This window comes from Neomonachus schauinslandi, chromosome 12 (genome assembly GCF_002201575.2).
Source record: "Neomonachus schauinslandi chromosome 12, ASM220157v2, whole genome shotgun sequence".
In the NCBI taxonomy this organism is placed as follows: domain Eukaryota; kingdom Metazoa; phylum Chordata; class Mammalia; order Carnivora; family Phocidae; genus Neomonachus; species Neomonachus schauinslandi.
Genome location: NC_058414.1, coordinates 50,073,486 through 50,093,314, shown reverse-complemented (window position 1 = coordinate 50,093,314; position 19,829 = coordinate 50,073,486). Strand labels below are relative to the sequence as shown.

Here is a 19,829-nt window from a genome sequence, read left to right as displayed (position 1 = left end):
TTTTTACTGACCAAGCGCAATTTCAAGACCACATGGCTAGAATGATAGGGACACAATAAGAGATCCTGTCACCCTGAGAAGACTTTCTGGGCCACCAAACATTCTCCTCCAAAGCAAGATATATCCCAGGGGTTTTTAAAACTGTATTTAGTGGCAGAACCCAATATAAAAACTTATGATATGTGAAACTATCACATATCCCCACTAGTTGAGGGGAGCCTGGGAAACTTTTCCTGATCATTCCCTACTAATTCCTTCTCCTTCCAGATGGCAGAATTAAAGGAGCTCTGTGAGACCGTTTGAAAGCCTCTATTCTACCTCGGTGGCTATAACACTAGAGCATGCATCAGAACGATCAGAAAGGCTTGATGATCAGCCAACCCTGACGGACCCAGATGGCTGAAGTCCACCAGTGTCTGATTCAGAAGCCAGGGGTGAAGCCTGAGAATGTGCATTTCTTAGAAGTTTTCCAGGTGATGCTGATGATCCTGGTCCAGTGACCGCACTTTGAGAACCACTGCCCTACCATCTCCTCAACACGTTTGCTTAATATAACTAAAACAAGGATCACCTATATTTTACTCCTGTGCAACTAATTTGAAAGTTTTAAAAAATACTTCTATTACAATAGTATCCCCAAAAATTCAAGACATGAAAGCCTATTTGGATTTGAGGATTTTTTTTTCCCTACAAAACCGTTTTTAAATCCCAGTGATTTAGCATCATTAATTGAGAACACACTCACCAGGGCATGAGAAGGTTCTGATAAAGTACTATAAAAACAAATTTTCCTAAAAGTTCTTTAGGTTCTGTTTGCTTACAGAACAATAAATGTTCCCTGTTTGGAAGTAATCCCTAAATGTTCCCTCTCGTTTAAATTGCATCAGTTCTTAACATACGTGGCACACATATTGTAATCTATGACTGAATGGAGGCCTTTCTGTTCTCAAGGAGAATGGAAGGATGTTATTTTCAGGAACAGTGAGGCTACCTTTCCCATTTTTTTTCTGACTGGCAAAATACTGCAATAAAGTATTGCTCAACTCAGACTGAAACAATTTTTCCATCTGTCAAAATATTTTAAATAGTATCAAGCTGGTATTACTTTGTCAAAACATTTCATCAGAAACAGTATCTAAATTTAAACAAGCAGTTCCTCGAACTATGTAAGTAAGGTGAATAAACTGTCACTGACACGATGTATTTTTTGGGAAATCTGCAGTCTTGTTAGAAAGACCTTGAGGGAAATGGGTGTTTAAACCAAGGATAAATGTACACTGGGTAGAGAAAAATGAATACTGCATAAAGGGCTGAACATTTCATTGTCCTGGAAATGACATACTTCAATTCTTCCCAAACAGCATAAAACCACCCCCCACTTTACAAATAATTCTGCTCAGTCTCAGTAAACCTACAATTTTACAATAAAATATGAATGATACGATTGATGTAGAGACCTCAACAAGCATAAGGACCTTGGGATCTGGAGTTAATGCTAATTCTCTCCTTCTTATCCATGTGACCTGGTACAAGACTCCTGATGTTTCCGGGCCTCAGTTACTACATCTGCCCACACAGGTAAAACCTGCCTTATAATAAGTGGACTTAAGGTGTGGCACTAAGAAGGCATCTGATGGACTCAATTTTCCTGTCTTCATATTCATCCGTAAAAACTCAGATTAATCCCCACAATTTGAGTTTAAATTGGGAAACAGTATGAATAAGTGGGAAAATAATGGCTAGAGATTTTTCATATCAATAATATATATAACTTACATTCTGGACTTATATATTCCCTTCTTCTTTTTGTTATAAATCTAGCACATGAAAAGCACTAACAGAACATTCTTTCCAGGTCAGACCCACCTAAGATATTTCCCCCATAAAGTAGATAATCTCCAATTATCTACAGATGCTACCAAAACTTTTTCACCTTTAAGGAATTTAAATTCACTCTTATGTCTTAAAAGCATGTCACATATCACTTTAGGAAGTATGGTATATTTGTAGCAAACATTACTGTTTGCTGTGAACTCTCCAAAGGTCAACTAACTACAGACCAGTGTTAAACTTTATTCTCATAAGAAAAATTTTCCTTTCTTGTACCTGGTCAAACAAACCTACATGACTATGAATGAAACAAGGTTAAAATAGTCAAGTTTTTTCCTCTTTGATGTTTAAAATATTCTATGTAGGCTTGGTTTTACAAATTTCATATTCTAAGTAATCTAGATTGCCAGAACCAAGTTCACTAGAGGAATTAAGAAGTCTTTAACAATCAAAATTGGTTTACAACACTGTCAAAACGTTTAAACTAGTTGGGAATATAAATGTAAACTAAAGCAAAGTGCTGAAAATTTTACTTAAATTGAGGAACTCAAGCTAAAACACTCCCTGGTGTTTCAGCCTACTCACCTTGGTTCAAGCTACCTCCCTTGTTCTAATAGTCTCTCAAGACCCAGAAAGAACCCTTTCACCCCTACTCCAAGTTTTCCTGATCAACCCAGATCATTGTGCCAGCTTCCTTTCCTGAAACTTTAAACAATTACAGCCTTTACTTTTTATTTGTCCTATATCATGTGGTGTATTATGTATGTATCTTATCTTCTCATTTACTAGGCACTCACCTTAGAGATCAGAAACTTTGCTTCTTTGTGTCTTCCACAAGCACAGAACAGAGTTTTGTGTCATTCAAATGGCAACTGATTACTACTTCTCTGTTGACTTACAGACCAGAAAACCTGCTGATAAAACGGGAGTCATACTTTATTTAGCTTAGGATTTAGATATGGTTCTTTGGACACATATGGTTTGGCAGAATGAGAGAAGGTAAAAGGACCAGCAAATCTGAATCTTAGCTTTCTGGTTTCTAAGCAGAACTCCACTGCTCCAAACCATGTTTCCAGTTTCCGAATTTTTCAAGGTTGGTATAGAATGTAAAGGAAACCAAGAAAATTCATTTCTCTTTTATTCAAACCTAGTATCATTCATCCATTTTCTTATTCAACAATTGTTCATTGAGCACCTGTCATTGCGAGGCATTAGCAGAGCAGACCTGCACATACTGGAGGGAAAATAAGGTTTGTGCTGTGTGGCACTCACAGTTGAGCATACAAATGAAAGAAGATTAAAAAAATGAGAATTATAAAAAGTGAGGCCATGAAAGAAAAACACAGAGTCCAGCAGAAGAGAATGGCCAGGAGGGAAAGGCGCTACTCAAATGGGGCTGGTCAGGAAAGGCCCTCCTGCCCTAAAGAATAAGCAGATATATCAGCAAGAAACATCACTTAGAAATTCAGGCTCTTGGGGCGTCTGGGTGTCTCAGTCATTAAGCGTCTGCCTTCGGCTCAGGTCATGATGCCGGGGTCCTGGGATCGAGCCCCACATTGGGCTCCCTGCACAGCAGGAAGCCTGCTTCTCCCTCTCCCACTCCACCTGCTTGTGTTCCCTCTCTCGCTGTCTCTCTGTCAAAAAATAAATAAAATCTTCAAAAAAAAAAAAAAAGAAAAATTCAGGCTCTTAAATATTCTATCCTATTCCAATAAAATTGAGGACCATGGCAGATTCCCTGCTTGATGAAGACAGATCCCCTAATGGCGGAATATGGAGAAGGGAGTAGGGAGCATACATGAATGTCCAGGACAGCATGCTTGATTCTGAAATGTCTTCCATTCAGGACCTCATCCTTCCATTCTGAGAATTCCTCCTGGGGAAGTCACAAGACTTAGATAGGTAAAACTAGATTACCACTCCCTGGCCATTGATATTGACATATGTACTTGAGTTACTAAGTATTAATTTAATACAAACAGGGTAGAAAGTGTAATAGTCCATGGATTTATGGCAAATAATCTAAGATTCAATGATCCATATTTCCTTTTTTGTCACAGAAAAGCTACTTCTCTTCAACCTTCATGCAGCATTTACATTGTAATAACTTGTCTATGTATGTGTCTTCCAGACTATTAACCTGTTAGATCTGAAGAAAAGGACAGCCTTGAGGTCCCCACAGCATAATCCATTATATCTTACCTATACGAGGTGCTCAACTAGTGTTTGCCAAATGAATTAATAACACTATTAGTATTTAGTTATATATAAGCATTATTAATGCTTAATATTTTCCTGGCACTGTACTAATTGCAGCTGGTACTGCACGATTGTGAGCTCTGGAGTCAAAGAGCCTAAGCTTAATACCTGAATGTGTCATTACTAGCCCTAGACCTTTGGAAAAGTAGTTTACAGTCATCATTCCTCAGAGTTCCCATTCATAAAATCCAGATAATAATGCCTAGCTCATAGGTTGGTCATGAACATTAAATGACAGGACGCACTTAGCATAGTGCCTGATATATTATAAATGCTGAACTTTTTTCTTTTTAAGTCCTACTTATTTAAGTATTCTCTACACCCCACATAAGTGTATTGAACTCACAACCCCAAGATCAAAAGTCACATGCTCTCCTGACTGAGCCCACCAGGTGCCCCTAAATGCTGAACTTCTACACTCTTACATAATCCCACAATAGTGCCATGTAACACATGAGGGCACTGAATCTTTGAGACTCAGATCACATTACTCATGATGGGCAGGGCTCAGATCAACCAAAATCTATGGGACTCCGCATCAGTCAAGGTTTAAGTTAACTTGCTATAAAAAAGAAACCAAAAACTATAGTGGTTTAAACAATAGAGAAGTTTATTTCTCTCTTGTGTAGCCTTCCAGATTGACAGTGCTTTCAGTCCTCTTGCCCTGACATTTCCTAGAAATGGTATGGTTGAAGCAGGATCAAAACCATCTGAAGTTCCAGCCAGCAGGAGAGGGAAGGAACAGAGAGAGTAACAAACAAATGTCTGAAAGCACAGATCCATCACTCACATTCTGTTCATAAGAACTTAGTCACATGGCCACACACACCTCAAACGGGGACTGAGAATTACAGGGCCTACCTGGTCAGCCATGTGCTCATGTGCAATTTTATTTCCACAGAACAAGGGGGAATGGATTTTAGTATACAGCTAACAATCTCTGCCATGGACTCCCAACCCTATGCTTTTCACAATAAAGAATTTAAGGTCTCATTCCATAACAACCCCACTGCCATCTCTAAAAATGTAACAGCCTATTATGCCAGCTACTTGACTATGTTACAGTAGGGATACATTTACTACACTCTTAATAATTACACGAGCTCGTGTTCTGCCCTTTCTGTAAAAAACCATCAATCTCTTAATGGCTAATTTATGCTATTGCATCCAGTAAAATTATATGCTTTAAGGAAAAGGCACTGAAGACCAGTTGACAAAAATCACACTTAGTATTATATATGTGGGAAATTGGGATCCCACATAAAAGTTACTTAACTGAAGTCTTAAATAGTCATAGCTAGTAAATCCGCCAGATAAAGAACCCCAAAAAGAGAAGAGAATGGAACAAACACTTGAACACCTACCAGTATTCTAGGTGCCTTAATTAATTCAAACAAGTAATTCCTGAGCACTCATTATGCCACAAACACTGTGCATTACTAGAGACCAGACACTGCCTATGCCTTCTAGAAGTTTAGGTTGAACTTTTACATAAATTATTTAATTTTACCTTCACTACCACCTTAACAGAGTAGAATCATAAATGAGGACTCAGAAATGTAGTCAATTTACACATGTCGCTCACTAGTTAATGGTATCATGTTAAAACCCAAGTCTCCTTGGCTCCAAGACCAATGCCCTTTCCATGATGTCCTGACTCCTCACTCCAACCACACCACACATATTAGCAATGACTTAACCAAAAACTAACATATCACACACTTAATATCATTATCTGAATTTTTTCTCATTTTCTGACTGAAATGATCCATAAAAACTACATATGCCAAGTGAGTCCCCACTGGAGCCATGATTAGAGAACTGTGCACATGGGCATACGTCACAAGTGGCAATTAAGGGCATAAAATCACCAGCACTGACCCAAGAGTGTAAACAAACAAGCAGACTGGGGAGTATTATTAATCACATGCACACTGTCTACTTAATTGCAACTTGGGCTCTTCAAAGCTAGAAGAGAAATTTCCACTTAAGGAAATTTCCTACTGATGGTAAGACCTCTGTTTTCAATATCTGAGTATTTTAGATAAATATATGAAAATACGTATGATGTCAAAAGCAGAGTCACCAAATATTTAAATGAATTACTTTGTCAAATATATAAGCAAAAAAATACTAAGTTGGAAGATTTATACAAAATCCATTTTCTTTTATACTGTACTTTGTGGTAGTTGAGAAGGAACAGGGAAACACAAGTGTGTTAAGACCTTACCATCTGAGAACACCCACATTAACAAGATAGACCTTTTCCCATTGTATCATTCGATCACCCTCATAATTAAACATAAGTACCTACTTGGGAAATAGGAGTAGGGGCTGGTACTCCTCATTTGAAGGCAAGATTTATTTTGATCTCTTTGCCTCTGTAGCATTAAGTTACAAGTAAAGATATATGGTGATGCATTCTATACACATGTTTATTGTTGTACATTTTATATGTAAATTCGTATGTAAATTTATACATTCAAATACAGTAGAAGTCACAATTTTGGTCTCTTTCTACAATTAAATGCTTAGAGAGTAATACAGAAAGAAAGTATTAAGCTGTTTACTATTCCCAGTGGGATACTAAATGAAAACTAAGTAAGTCTACGGAATAAAATAGAGGACTAAATCAATTTATGCAAAAAAAAATCTGTATCTAGATTGTTTTTTGCTGTAACTACATTCAGTATAAGGTTAAAATAAAGACAACTTCGTGTTCTATTATAAAATTTAACTTCAACTACCATTAACTTGCTCCATCTGAGAATATAAACATTATATCTTCAAATTCCATTTGAGTGAGTTAACTTGAAGTTAACTCTTTTAAGCAATTTTACACAAAATGAGTATTATATGGTCATCAAAATGCACATGAAATAAACGTTTTCTTTTTAAAAATTGCAGTGCAGGAAAAAGTGGTTTCACCTAAACAACAAATATGTTTGAATTTCTTAGCTTCAGTTTTAAAGAAACAAATTAATTTCTTAAACTCTACTACTTTTTTTGACGGTATTTTTCTCAGCATGGTTCATGAAGAACTGTGTGAGTGCTTCTCTATTAACTAGAATCCATAATTTCAGAGTTTCCAACGGTAGTTTCATAAACATTAGTAAAATGATTGTTGCTCCTAAAAGTAATCTTTTGTCAATTACATACCTGAAATCATATTTGTCTTCCAAAATATGTAAGAATTTTTTTTTCCTAGCAAGCTGTGCCTAGCTTTAATATAACCTTTAGGTTGTGCCAGCTTTAATATAACCCACCTGTCTACTTGGAACAGTTTGTTTTGAATATAGTACAAGAACTTTAAAATTTATATTTATTAAGATATTTATTTAAGATATCTGCAAACTGAAAAACAATCTGTTCTTATGGTATGCCTTACTCTTATTTTGATTAAAAAAAAACCCACATATAATGAACACATTGCTTTATAATCTCTTTTCTACTTAGCATACAGAAAATATTTTATATGTTATTACATATTCTCTTACAGTGGCTTACACAACCTTCTTTTAAAATATCCTTTGGTTCGCTGTGTTTTTTCATTAAAGTATTGGTAAGTCAAAGGAAACCTGATACTTACAGAAGTACGCCTTCCACCAGTTAAAATCAGATCTTTACCCTTGACATTCCATTTGGAGAGACACAGGTCTCAGAGGAGGAAGACTTGACTTTTAGGGTGGTGATACCTGAGTTCCTGGGAAGTTACTTAGTATCTCTTGGGACTTAAAGTATTTTGTTGGCAAAAGTCTAGATAATAAAGAATATCTTACTTGTCAAGAGAGTCTCCTGAGAATCCTTCAAAATTTAACATCTATGACTAAAATATGCAGCTCACTGGAATCAAGCAGGGGAGAAGTGTTTGCTAAGGTGAAGGTGAATGCGGAGGGCTTTCTCTGTGCAGCCTAGAGCCCTGGATGACTGATCCTGCAGACTTTTCTTTACATCAGACCAAGCATGTTTTTCAAGCAAGTAGGAGTTTATTCCTGCCTTCTTGAGCTGGCACCAACCCATTTTTCAAATGTGTCAGGCCATGCATTTTATTCAGTGACAACCTTTCTTTCTCTAAATCTCTCAAGATGAACACTTTTTTTCCCCTTGACTGTAAAAAATCAAATTATGTCACCTAATTTGAAGGAAAAGATCTGCAATGGCAGCCAGACCAAAAACACCATTTGTATGCAAAGAGAGCTAAAGTACTGGAAAAGTACCCTTGCCAGGAGAGTGTGGTGTCATTAAACACAGAACTAAATCTGAAGCAGAAGTAGTAGAAAAAAATATATCTTGCAATGTGATAGGGTCCATTACGCTTCTTGATGAGATTACTTGCCTCTCCAATACATTACCCAAAGGCGCTTACAAAACTGAGGGAATATATTACACTGGAATTATCAGGACTTTCTAAGTAGGTCAAATTTTGAAGCAAAAAAATACTTCAAATTTTATGCAGTGTTACAAAAAAAAAAATTTTAGGAACTGTACAGCGAAGGTGCTAATCACTTTTTAAAGTAATTTCTTTTTAAAAAAACCTCTTACTCTTCCATAAACATTAAATGTACCACTTTAAAATGCAGAGTCACACACCTAAGGCTGTTCTTTCAGTGTCATCTTAATTCAGTTTTTCATAATAAACTGAATTTTAATTATATAAATATCTTTATTCATTTGAAACTCTACAAAAGTTTGGCTCTAGAAAAGTTCAAAATCTAACTCTTATCATTTTGAACCAGATTCAGTCCTAGCTGTAAATATAAAATACTTTTTCTCCTTCTTACAGGGTTTTCATTCATGATGTTATTACAAAACAAGAGTTCCGGTAAACGTTTTCAATAAAATTTTAGTTTTCTTATAGGTAATCCTAAAATAGCAGGTTTACTATTTATGTAACTTTTCATATGGGAATACTGAGACATCTAGCAGCTGTAGCATATGCCCTACACAGCAACATGATTACATAAAAACTGACTTAAAGACCTATTTAATTAACTCAAGTACAAGTTGAGTAGAAAAAAAGTTAACTGCTTTAAAAGTACAAATTTCTTTTGAAAATCATCTCAAGTGGGGTGCCTGGATGGCTCAGTGGTTTAAGCGACCCACTCTTGGTTTCAGCTCAGGTCATGATCTGGCGGTCCAGAGATCGAACCCCCAGGTGAGCCGGCTCTGGCTCAGTGCAGAGTCTGCAGGGGATTCTCTCTGTCCCTCTTCCTCTGCCCTTCCCCCCCACTTCTGCGCATGTGAGAGTTCTCTCTAAAAATAAATAAATCTTTTTTAAAAAATCATCTCAAGTAAGAAAAATGCAAAAATATAGATCTTTTATTTTCTAATCTTATATTGACAGAGATTAAATATGGACCAAAAAAATACTTGTGAAAATAAACAATACTCACATAGACCTGCTTGACTTACATCTGCTATGATACCTGAATAGTCCACGATTAAAGCACCACTTTAGTTGCAAGCAATGAAGCCCCCAATGAAGACACCATCTGGGAGTGAATACATTACGCCAATAATAGCGTATTGTGAATTACTGTGAATAATACAGACTTGACACATGAGCATCAGTAGCTAGCAGGCCTCTGAGAAAAGGGAATGTAGAACTGTAACATTTAAATTGTATGTGAGGAAGGAAAGAAAAGTGAAATCCCTCAGGTTTAGGCCCTAACAGGTTGGAAGAAGGTTCCATGAAGATTAGAAGACAGAAAAGCTCAAAAGGCAGAGAAGATGTCTTTAAATGATTTTACACATTATTAAGACCAACTTTTTATTTTGAAGAGGAGGAAATTTAGGATCAAAGAAACCAACAAAAAGGGAAATGGTGAACGGCAGCCCTGGAAACAAACTTTGCTGATGTCACCATCTACCTAGCACTGATGTCACTTCCAGGTTTTTGGATAAATACCCTCTCAATCAGAACTAAAAAGTTGTTCCAAGTCATATAAAAATTACAAATCAAACCATATCATATTTACCATCACAAGAATCTAACCTAGTTTTGAATGTTAATCGACTACAAGAAGGCATATTGTAAAGCTAGACGGAGGAAGCATATGGAATAGAAATAAATTGGTAGAGGATTTTAAAATAAAAATAAACAAAAAGCAACAGGAAAAGTTCATGATTTTTTTTTTCTTAATCCCACCATCATTTGTGGGCATTCCCCAAACTTCATAGCCCTTTTGTCCCTACTTTTCTTCCTTTCATGCAGCCTCAACTTGCACCCCACCCTGAAGACTCTCAGATAGCCATCTCCAGTTCTGCCATCTTGACAGTGATTAATCCCTCTCTGGAACTGCCCCAAGAGAGAAACTCTTCAGTGTCCTGCTGCCAGAGCCAAGTACAGGTCCACATAACAAACATGGTACTTCACAGCATACAAAATCAATCTCACTCTGTACATTCCTTGTCTCATCCCCTTCTGTGTGTAAAACCTCCATTCTATCACCATGTTTAAAACACTGTCCTTTTGATCTTAGGCTCATCCTTTATCCAGGGATGCAGACAGTCACAAAAGATGTCTACTCCTTTCTAATGATGCCACTGTCCTCACCACATGCCTACATTTCTCAGTCATTGAGCTTATTTTATGCCTTCCACCCTTCCCCTTGACAATCCATCCTAAAGGCATATTTTTTTTAATTGTGGTAAAAAACAAACAAACCCACACAGCAGATCTACTCTCATAACTCTTAAGTGTCATGTACAGTATTATTAACTATAACTACAATGTTGTACATCAAATCTCTAGAACTTTTTCATCTTGCTTGACTGAAATTTTATACCAGTTGAAGAGCAACTTCCCATTTTTCCCTCCCCATGGCCCCTGGCAACCACCATTACGGCTTTCTTTCTCTGTGAGTTTGACTTTACCTAACTTGCATAAATGGAATCAGGCAGAATTTGTCCTTCTGTAACTGGCTCATTTCACTTAGCATAAATTACTTAAGGTTAATCTGTGTTGTATCATATGACAGGATATACTTTCTTATGGCTAAATAATACTCCACTGCATGTTTGCCACATTTTCTCTACTTTGTCTGTTGATGGACACTTAGATTGTGTCCACCTCTTGGCTATTGTGAACTGAATATTGCAGTGAATATAGGAGTGCTAATATTTCTTTAAGATCCGATTTCAACTCTTTTGGATATGTACCCAGAAGTATGATTGGTGGATCATATGGTAGTTCTAGTTTTCATATTTGAGGAACCTGCCTACTGTTTTCCATAGCAGCTGCACCATATTGCATTCCCATCAAAAGGGCATAGGGGCTCCAATTTCTCCACATCCTCACCAACACTTGCTATTTGCTGTTTGTTTTTTTCTTAATGTCCACCTAACAGCTGTGAGGTGATATATCATTGTTTTGACTTGTATTTCCCTGATAATTAGCAATAGTGAGCATCTTTTCATACACCTGTTAGCCATCTGTATTGTCTTCTTTGGAGCAACAGCTATTCAAGTCCTTTGCCCATTTTATTTTTTTATTTTATTTTTTTTTTTAAAGATTTATTTATTCATTTGAGAGAGCGAGAATGAGAGAGAGTACATGAGAGGGGGCAGGGTCAGAGGGAGAAGCAGGCTCCTCGCCGAGCAGGGAGCCCGATGCGGGACTCGATCCCGGGACTCCAGGATCATGACCTGAGCCGAAGGCAGTCGCCCAACCAACTGAGCCACCCAGGCGCCCTCCTTTGCCCATTTTAATCAGGTTATTTTTTTATGTTTGCCACTGACTTGAAGGCATTTCTTAATTTTTTGGATATTAACTCCTTTTAGGTAAGATACATGGTTCATAAATACTTTCTCCCATTCTGTAAGTTGTCTTTTCATTCTGTTGATGGTTTCCTTTGCTGTGCAAAACCTGTTTATTTTTGCTTTTGCTGCCTGTGCTCTTGGTGTCATATACAAGAAATCACTGCCAAGACTAATGTTATGAAGCTTTTCCTCCGTATTTTTTCCTCGGGAGTTTTTTTGTTGTTGTTGTTGTTTGGGTTTTTTTACCTTGTCCAGCTCATTTGCCACTGTAGTGCACTGTCTTTAATGTTGCTATCAGTATTGTTATTCTTTTTATTTTATTATGTTACGTTAGTCACCATACATTACATCATTAGTTTTTGATGTAGTGTTCCATGATTCATTGTTTGTGCGTAACACCCAGTGCTCCATGCAGAATGTGCCCTCCTCAATACCACCACCAAGCTAACCCATCCTCCCACCCCCCTCCCCTCTAGAACCCTCAGTTTGTTTCTCAGAGTCCATCGTCTCTCATGGTTCATCTCCCCCTGGAAGTTTTATAGCTTAAGGTATTAGACTTAAATCTTCAATCCATTTTGAGTTCATTTTTGTGTATGGTGTAAGATGATGGTCTAATTTCATACACACAGGCATATGAAAAGCTCTAATTTTATATCTTATTTAGGTATACATACATGTGTAGCAAAACTTTAACACAAATTCAAGAACAATAAACAAAAATTCAGAATTGTGTTTACCCTTCCAGGGTGGAGTGTTACAGAGGAAACAGCACTGATAATGGTTGTATTAGTTTCCTAAGTTGGTTATGTGTACCTAGTATTCCATTATACTTATACATACATATAAACACAATTTTAGATATATGAACTATTTTATAATAAAGTGAAAATTTACTTTTAAAGGGTAAAAAAAGTATCTTTATGCTTTTTTTTAAAAAGTACTTTTTAAAAAAAATGAATCTAATAAGTTTTAAAATTATTTTTTAATTCCCAAACTTCCCTAATAAGCACTTTAGCATAAGAACTTTACTTAAAAGATTCCAGCTCTGATGTAAAAAGTCTCACATCCATTGGGTGGAGCACTGCCCTCTATTTCTAACCATGTAGATAAATTCTACTGAAAATTAATTCTACAGAGGCAGTTCATACAAATGCACTTTATTTTTATTTATTCACTTCTTTCTACCAGATCTCACAAAGAAAGCAAAGTTCAAAGATTACTTGCTACACCAACTTACTGAAAATAAGATAATGAACAAAGAGATGCCCACTCTCTTACAGAAAAACCCAAGGCAAGAGCTACTACTGCCAAATGCCTGGTGGTGGGTGCTGAGCAGGGCTGCATCACTGTCTATGTCCTTTCTCAACCTCAGCACTATTGACATTTTGGGTCAAATAATTCTTTGTTGCGTGAGGTTGTCCTGTGCATTGTTGGATATTTAACAGCATCCCTGGCCTCTTCCCACTAGAAGCCAATAGCAGTTGTGACCTTCAAAAAGGTCTCCAGGGATTGCCAAATATGTCCAAAGGATAAAATGGCCCCCCACCCAGTTGAAAACCACCGCCCTTTGTGAATGACACACCCTAGAGAGATGTGCCCTCAGCAAGAGCACCCAGCAGCCTTGACAATGGAAATACAAATATGAAAAAAGTGCTAAGTTCAAGCAATTTACACGTTAGGGGAAAACAAATTTAGACCAGCCATGAATAATTTATTATTATTTCCCTGAATACTATACAGCTACATGAAAATAAGGGAAATTATAAATATACTGTCACTTAAAATAACATGACTCATATCTTCACTGATGTATTCAATTAGTCAGTAGTAAAATTGATTAGTCAATATGTCAAAATGCAGTAACTATTTTTTTACATTTTTATTTATTTATTATTTTTTATTAACATATAATGTATTCTTTGTTTCAGGGGTACAGGTCTGTGATTCATCAGTCTTACACAATTCACAGCTCTCATCATAGTACATACCCTCCCCAATGTCCATCACCCAGCCACCCCATCCCTCCCACCCCCCACCACTCCAGCAACCCTCAGTTTGTTTCCTGAGATTAAGAGTCTCTTATGGTTTGTCTCCCTCTGCAGTTTCATCTTGTTTCAATTTTCCCTCCCTTCCCTTATGATTCTCTGTCTTGTTTCTCAAATTCCTCATATCAGTAAGATCATATACTTGTCTTTCTCTGATTGACTTATTTCACTTAGCATAATACCCTCTAGTTCTATCCACATCATTGCAAATGGCAAGATTTCATTTTTTTTGATGGCTGCATTATATTCCATTGTATATACACACCATTTTAAAGATATTAAATTTTCTGCCTATTTATTATGTGCCAATAAGCTCCACATTATTAAACCCCATGACACTTTTTGATAATTTATTAGCTCTTTAATTAGCATTAGATATGAATAACCATTCATTTCTCCTGAATAGTCTTTGTTTTCTATTTTCCATTTTCTCTGGCAGCTATTTATCTATCTCCTTTACTCACCCATTCTCCTCTACCAGCCTTCTAAATTTTGTTTCCTGTGGTTGAGTACTGAGTCCTCAGCTGTTCTCACTTCATACCAACTCCCCAGGTGATCACATCTATTTCCACATCTTCACATACCATCTATGTGCCATCAGTTACCTCCTTGATGTACTCCCTTCAAAGTTCCAAGAGCATTTCAATTGAGATATCCAAGTCTGCTCATCTTCCACTACGCCCCATCTTCATATATGACATTTCCTTAGATCCAGCTGCTCATGCCATAGGTTCAGAATTGATATTTTCCTCACCCTTATTTTCACATCTATTTATCAAATCCTATGTGTTATACTGGATCTCTCAGTTCTGTCCATTGCCCTCATCCCCACTGGCAGTACTTACTACAAGTTACCATCATTTCTGGACAAGGCTACTTACTGGAAGAGTTTTCTAACCTGTTTCTGTATGTCTACTCTTGCTTCGTGAGATCCTATTCTCCTCTTTTTAACTAATTTAAAAATAGTATGCAGAGGGCGCCTGGGTGGCTCAGTTGGTTAAGCGACTGCCTTCGGCTCAGGTCATGATCCTGGAGTCCCGGGATCGAGGCATCAGGCTACCTGCTCAGCAGGGAGTCTGCTTCTCTCTCTCCCGCTCCCCCCTCTTGTGCTCTTTCTCTCTCTCACTCTCTCTCTCAAATAAATAAATAAAATCTTTAAAAAAAAATAGTATGCAGATCATGCAGCTTCCAGTGTAAACTTTCAATTATTTCTGATTACACTTAGAATATGCAACTCCCCACCACGACCTACTAGGCTTTGCACATTCTTGATTCTGTTACTTACACCTCCAAGCAACTCTCCCCTTTTAAAATGTTTCAACCATGATGGCCTTTACCCTGTTTCTCAGAGAAGCCTAACTCCTTACCACTTGGCACATGCAGTTCCCTGTGACTTAGAAAGATCTTTCTATGTCATTCAGGCTCATCTTCAAGTGAACCATCTTTTGATAGAGACTTCCCCTGATCTCTCAAACTATATATGGCATGCTATATATCTAATATGTATCATATCATACAATTCATATAAAACCCCTATGAACTCGATATCATTTTACAGGTAAGGAAATCGAGGCTTAGGAAGGTTAGTAAGATACTCCAAATCACAAAGTAAGAGAACTTTTTAAGAGAACATGGCTCTCTGATCTTGGAGCTTGGTCTCTTACTAACACACACACCACCTTTCCCGACGTAGTTAGTCCACTGAAAACAGGATATATTTTATGAACCACAGCTTCATTCACTTCATACAATTTTGTTCACCCACTAGTCTGTAAGCTTTCTGAGGGTAGAAGCTGTGATTATTGATCTCTAAACCTCCAGGGAGGTGATAGTCAAAGTTTGTGATGAAAGAGTCTAAAGAACAAAAGAGAGAGACAGAGACAGAGAGAGAGAACTCATCTCAAGGAAAAACAAATGCCTTTTTTATTCAAGACTTTAAATAAAATATTTAATCCCCAAAATAGCAGTGACATAAAAGCAGTGATAAATATTAAAGACTGGGACAGAAAAAGTCGATTTGGAAGCATGAGGGCATTGGTATTCTGTCACTAGTGGGGGTGACCAAAGCCATCAGAAATTACATCAGTGGGGGCATCTGGGTGGTTCAGTCGGTTAAGCGGCTGCCTTCAGCTCAGGTCATGATCCCAGGGTCCTGGGATGGAGCCCCACGTCCAGCTCCCTGCTCAGTGGAGAGCCTGCTTCTCCCTCTACCTCTGTCTGCCACTCTGCCTACCTGTGCTCTCTATCTCTGTTAAATAAATAAATAAAAATCTTTTTTAAAAAAATTACATCAGTGCATAAAGAAGGTGACCATGACAAGCAAAATGGCACTTCTGCATCTATCTCTAACCATAGACAGATATGGAAATTTCCAACTCTGAATCCTTTACAAGTTATGAGCGATGTATCCTTATGAGATGAAGACATTAGAGAAAAGAAAACACAGTGATAGAACAATTCTGCAAAACATGGTTTGCAGTCACCAGTACCAACTAGCCTCTTCACTTTCTCAAAATTTAAAAACCCAAGGATGCTTCATAACTAAGATCTTCCCAACTTTACTCCCTCCCCCACCAGCAGTCCCAACTCCATTTATCCCCTACCTGCTCTGCAAAAAGATAGCAGGATTTCAAATCTCTTCCAACGTTTTAGTAAGTACAGCTTGGCTGATCCTATCAAGATGACAAAAGTTCTGTGGCCAACGAAGGAAAAATAAAGATGAAAGATTGCTGAATGCACCCCGATTGCCTGATAAGAGAAGTCAATTATTTTATATCTGATGTTCTCATTTTTAGCTGGAAATTCCAGCCAGTGTCTCTTTCAGGAAAGGAAAATTTTTTTAAAACACCATTACTCCCCTGGAGGGAAAAAAAAAAAAATTCTCCGAAGTTGTGAAATTAACCTCTTCCTTCATTCACATATTTGGTTCTATTTTTACAGTTGTAACAGTAATCTAAAAGAAAAAGCACTGAAAGTCAATCCGAGGTTTCTAAAATGTCTGACTGTGCATGACCCAGTTCTCTTCAGCACCTCCCAGAAGATTCAGTCAATCTTTATTTCGGCAGAGCATCAGTGTTTATCATTTGTTTTACAACAGGGCTGCATGTTCTTGAAAATTGATGCAGATGAATTTCACCCATCGTTTACAAAAACTCAAGAGAGACAAATGGCCTTAAAAACTAAATCCGCCAGTGAGGCATGGTTAATTTACTAAAAGAGCATTTCTTTTTTTTCCCTCCTGGTTCAATATTTACTCCCTTACAGTGGTAACCCCACCAGCCTCTTTATTTGTCAAGATTTCTGACAAATTTCCAGCTTATAATTAGGCATTATGAAAAATTCACTGTGGGAAATCTATTGCTAGACAAAAGCTTTTCCATTCAGTTTGCTTTAGAGGAACACTGATGACTTTCATCTTGGGAAGGCTAAGAGCAAAATCATGGATGCATTTTGGCTGCATATGTATGAATAAACTGATTTCTTAGGGACAAATGCTCTAAGAAGTGATTAAGTCAGACTGATCTGAAACAAAATCCTGGCTGTCATTTATTAGCTGGGTAATCAAAGGCAAGTTGCTTCATCTCTCTGTGCCTCAGTTTCCTCATCCATAAAGTGAACACAGTAACACTAAATTTCGCGTAGGAATACTAGGGGTATTAAATGAGAAAACCACCCAGTGCCATGCCAGGCACAGAGTAAATGCTCAGTCAGTAGCAGTCATTGGTATTTTTATTAATAACACAGAGAAAGAACAGAGTAGGGAAGGTCCTCGCCTCCCAACTTGTGGCCCATCTTCATAATTTCACCATCCTCATTTCTAATGAAAAAAGTATCTAGGCAGCTTGCAGCCCTGGAAGGCCAGGGCAAGCCTAGAGAGTTCTGTCTCTGAGAGAAAGGACAAGAGCTCAGATGTGAAGCAGCCTCCCAGGCCTAGAAGCATTGCCTACACCCAATGACAATACACCTCTTCTCAGGGATGAGAGGAGACCATGACTCTCCCCTCAAATTGACTTCTCCCTGCTCTATGAGCAGAGACAAATTTCTGTTCCCTCTTCCTCAAAGCAAGAGTATGGACAAGATAATTCTCTCTTTTCAGAGAGAATTAATTTGGAGCTGGTGGGTAAGAGCAAGAGTGGGGAATTTTCAGGAGGCCAAGAGCAAGTAAGATGTCTCCATGGACACTTTTCCTGGCCTCACATCATCAAATAATCAAAAGAAAACAATGGTCAGCAAACAACCAGGTATGATCAGACACATATTTAGCTTTCTGTCTAAACAGAGCTCATCCTTCCTATCACTCTAGTCATTTCAGCAAACAGTTGTGGAGCTAATATACAGAGAGCACTCTCTGTTCTCAGCACTTTGCCAAGTCTTTACATGCACGGATGGTCTCATTGTCTCCTATCCTCAAAAAAATCAATACTATCATTTATCTTCATTTTTCAGGTGAGAAACCAAGGTAGAGAAAGATGAGGAACTTCCTCAAAAACACTGGATTCCATGGAACCAAAATTTGACCCCAAGCAGTCTAGCCCCAGAGTCCACAATCTTCACTACTATCCTCTAATCCCATTCCCATTGGCCAAACAACTGGAAAGTTCAACTTGCTTTTTCTGACTCATAATTCAATTTTCTGTAATGATATTTCTCTAAAACTTATATTACTGAACTGATGGGAGCCTTGAGGAGATTCTAGGCCTCTTTCATTTAATATTCAGAATTGGCATATTTAAAATATTGCAACCCTACTTGACTAAAGTGGGGAGCATGCCACAGAGGTGTGCATGAAACAGCGTGGACCCTGAGTCCCTACCTCTTGAAGCTGTGTGACAGGGCATGGGCAATCTATGCACTGTGCACTCTACTTCTGCTTGTATTTGAGATTTTCCATAACAGAAAGTTAAAAGCAATACAAATTTAAACCACAGGCAAGATAACTGAAGATCTTAAGCCATTTCAGGATCCAGAGGGACATTTGGGTTCAGTAACTCAATGACTCTACTGACAATTACAAAATCTAGATTGCAAGAACTCAGAGTCCAGGAACTTATCTATCAAAAATTATACTAGTACAAGAATCCTCCCTCCTGACTGTTTTACTCTGACCTATGTGGGACAATGAAGATACTCTAACAGTTGAATCTTCTGCCCACTCTCACATTTGCTGTTCCTGGAGATCCTGCTGCTGATCGGAAAACCTTTTGGGTCCCCCTCCTCGTAGCAAGTTTATCTTTCCACAACCTACAAACTACAAAAGACTATTTGCATAATCAAACTTAAAACCTTCCACCCCTTTATCATTTTTACATTCTCCTGAAAGATTAAAAGAAAGAAACTTACCCGTTCTGTTGTACATTCCCTCTTTGCCAAAGTGTGCTGTGGTTTCGAAAACTAGCCCAGTCCTTCTGAACTTTTCTGTATCCGTTATAATATTAAAGAGCCACAAGGAAGGGAAGTGGTTAGTCAACTTGCTAATTTTATCAGTCCCTCCCACTGGTTAAGTAGTACCTGATGCTACAGACCCAAAATCAGTTTTCAAGCTCACTTCTCTGCTACAGCACGACTTTATAAAAACAGTCTAACTTGAGGGGAAAGAGAGTGACAATATCTAGTTCGTAGGCATGAGACAGTTAATGAATGAACATTTTATTACTATTAATAAGAAGCCTAACAGACTACAGAAACCAGCTATTTTACAAAATGAGGAGGAGGAAGAGAGAGAACGTCTGTCAGCTCCATGCTCTAAGTACACTCTCAGCTGGGTGGGAAGGGGAGTGATTTTTTTAATGCAATCAGAGGACGTGTGGGAAGTAGCTGGTGTTTCATTTGTTGATAAATTTTCTGCCCTGGAATGGAGCCAGTTTACCGGATATAGAAACTTCCACAACTTGGGGCCCTGGCTCGGATGATTCTCTTCCTCTGGAGGTTAGCAAT

The 19,829-nt window shown here is 37.8% G+C and overlaps 1 protein-coding gene across 3 annotated transcripts in view; it reads right to left on the bottom strand.

Annotated features, from left to right (window-relative positions):
• HDAC9 (histone deacetylase 9) overlaps positions 1-19,489 on the bottom strand; it is a 372,722-nt gene extending 353,233 nt beyond the window's left edge. For 2 of the 3 annotated variants that reach the window (XM_021689747.2, XM_021689748.2), the window contains exon 1: positions 19,236-19,489. In XM_021689747.2, the coding sequence (XP_021545422.1) occupies positions 19,236-19,251 (16 nt within the window). In that variant the 5' untranslated portion in view covers positions 19,252-19,489. The remainder of the gene's footprint in view (positions 1-19,235) is intronic. The other variant, XM_021689746.2, reaches the window with a different exon arrangement.
• Positions 19,490-19,829: the final 340 nt, after the last annotated feature.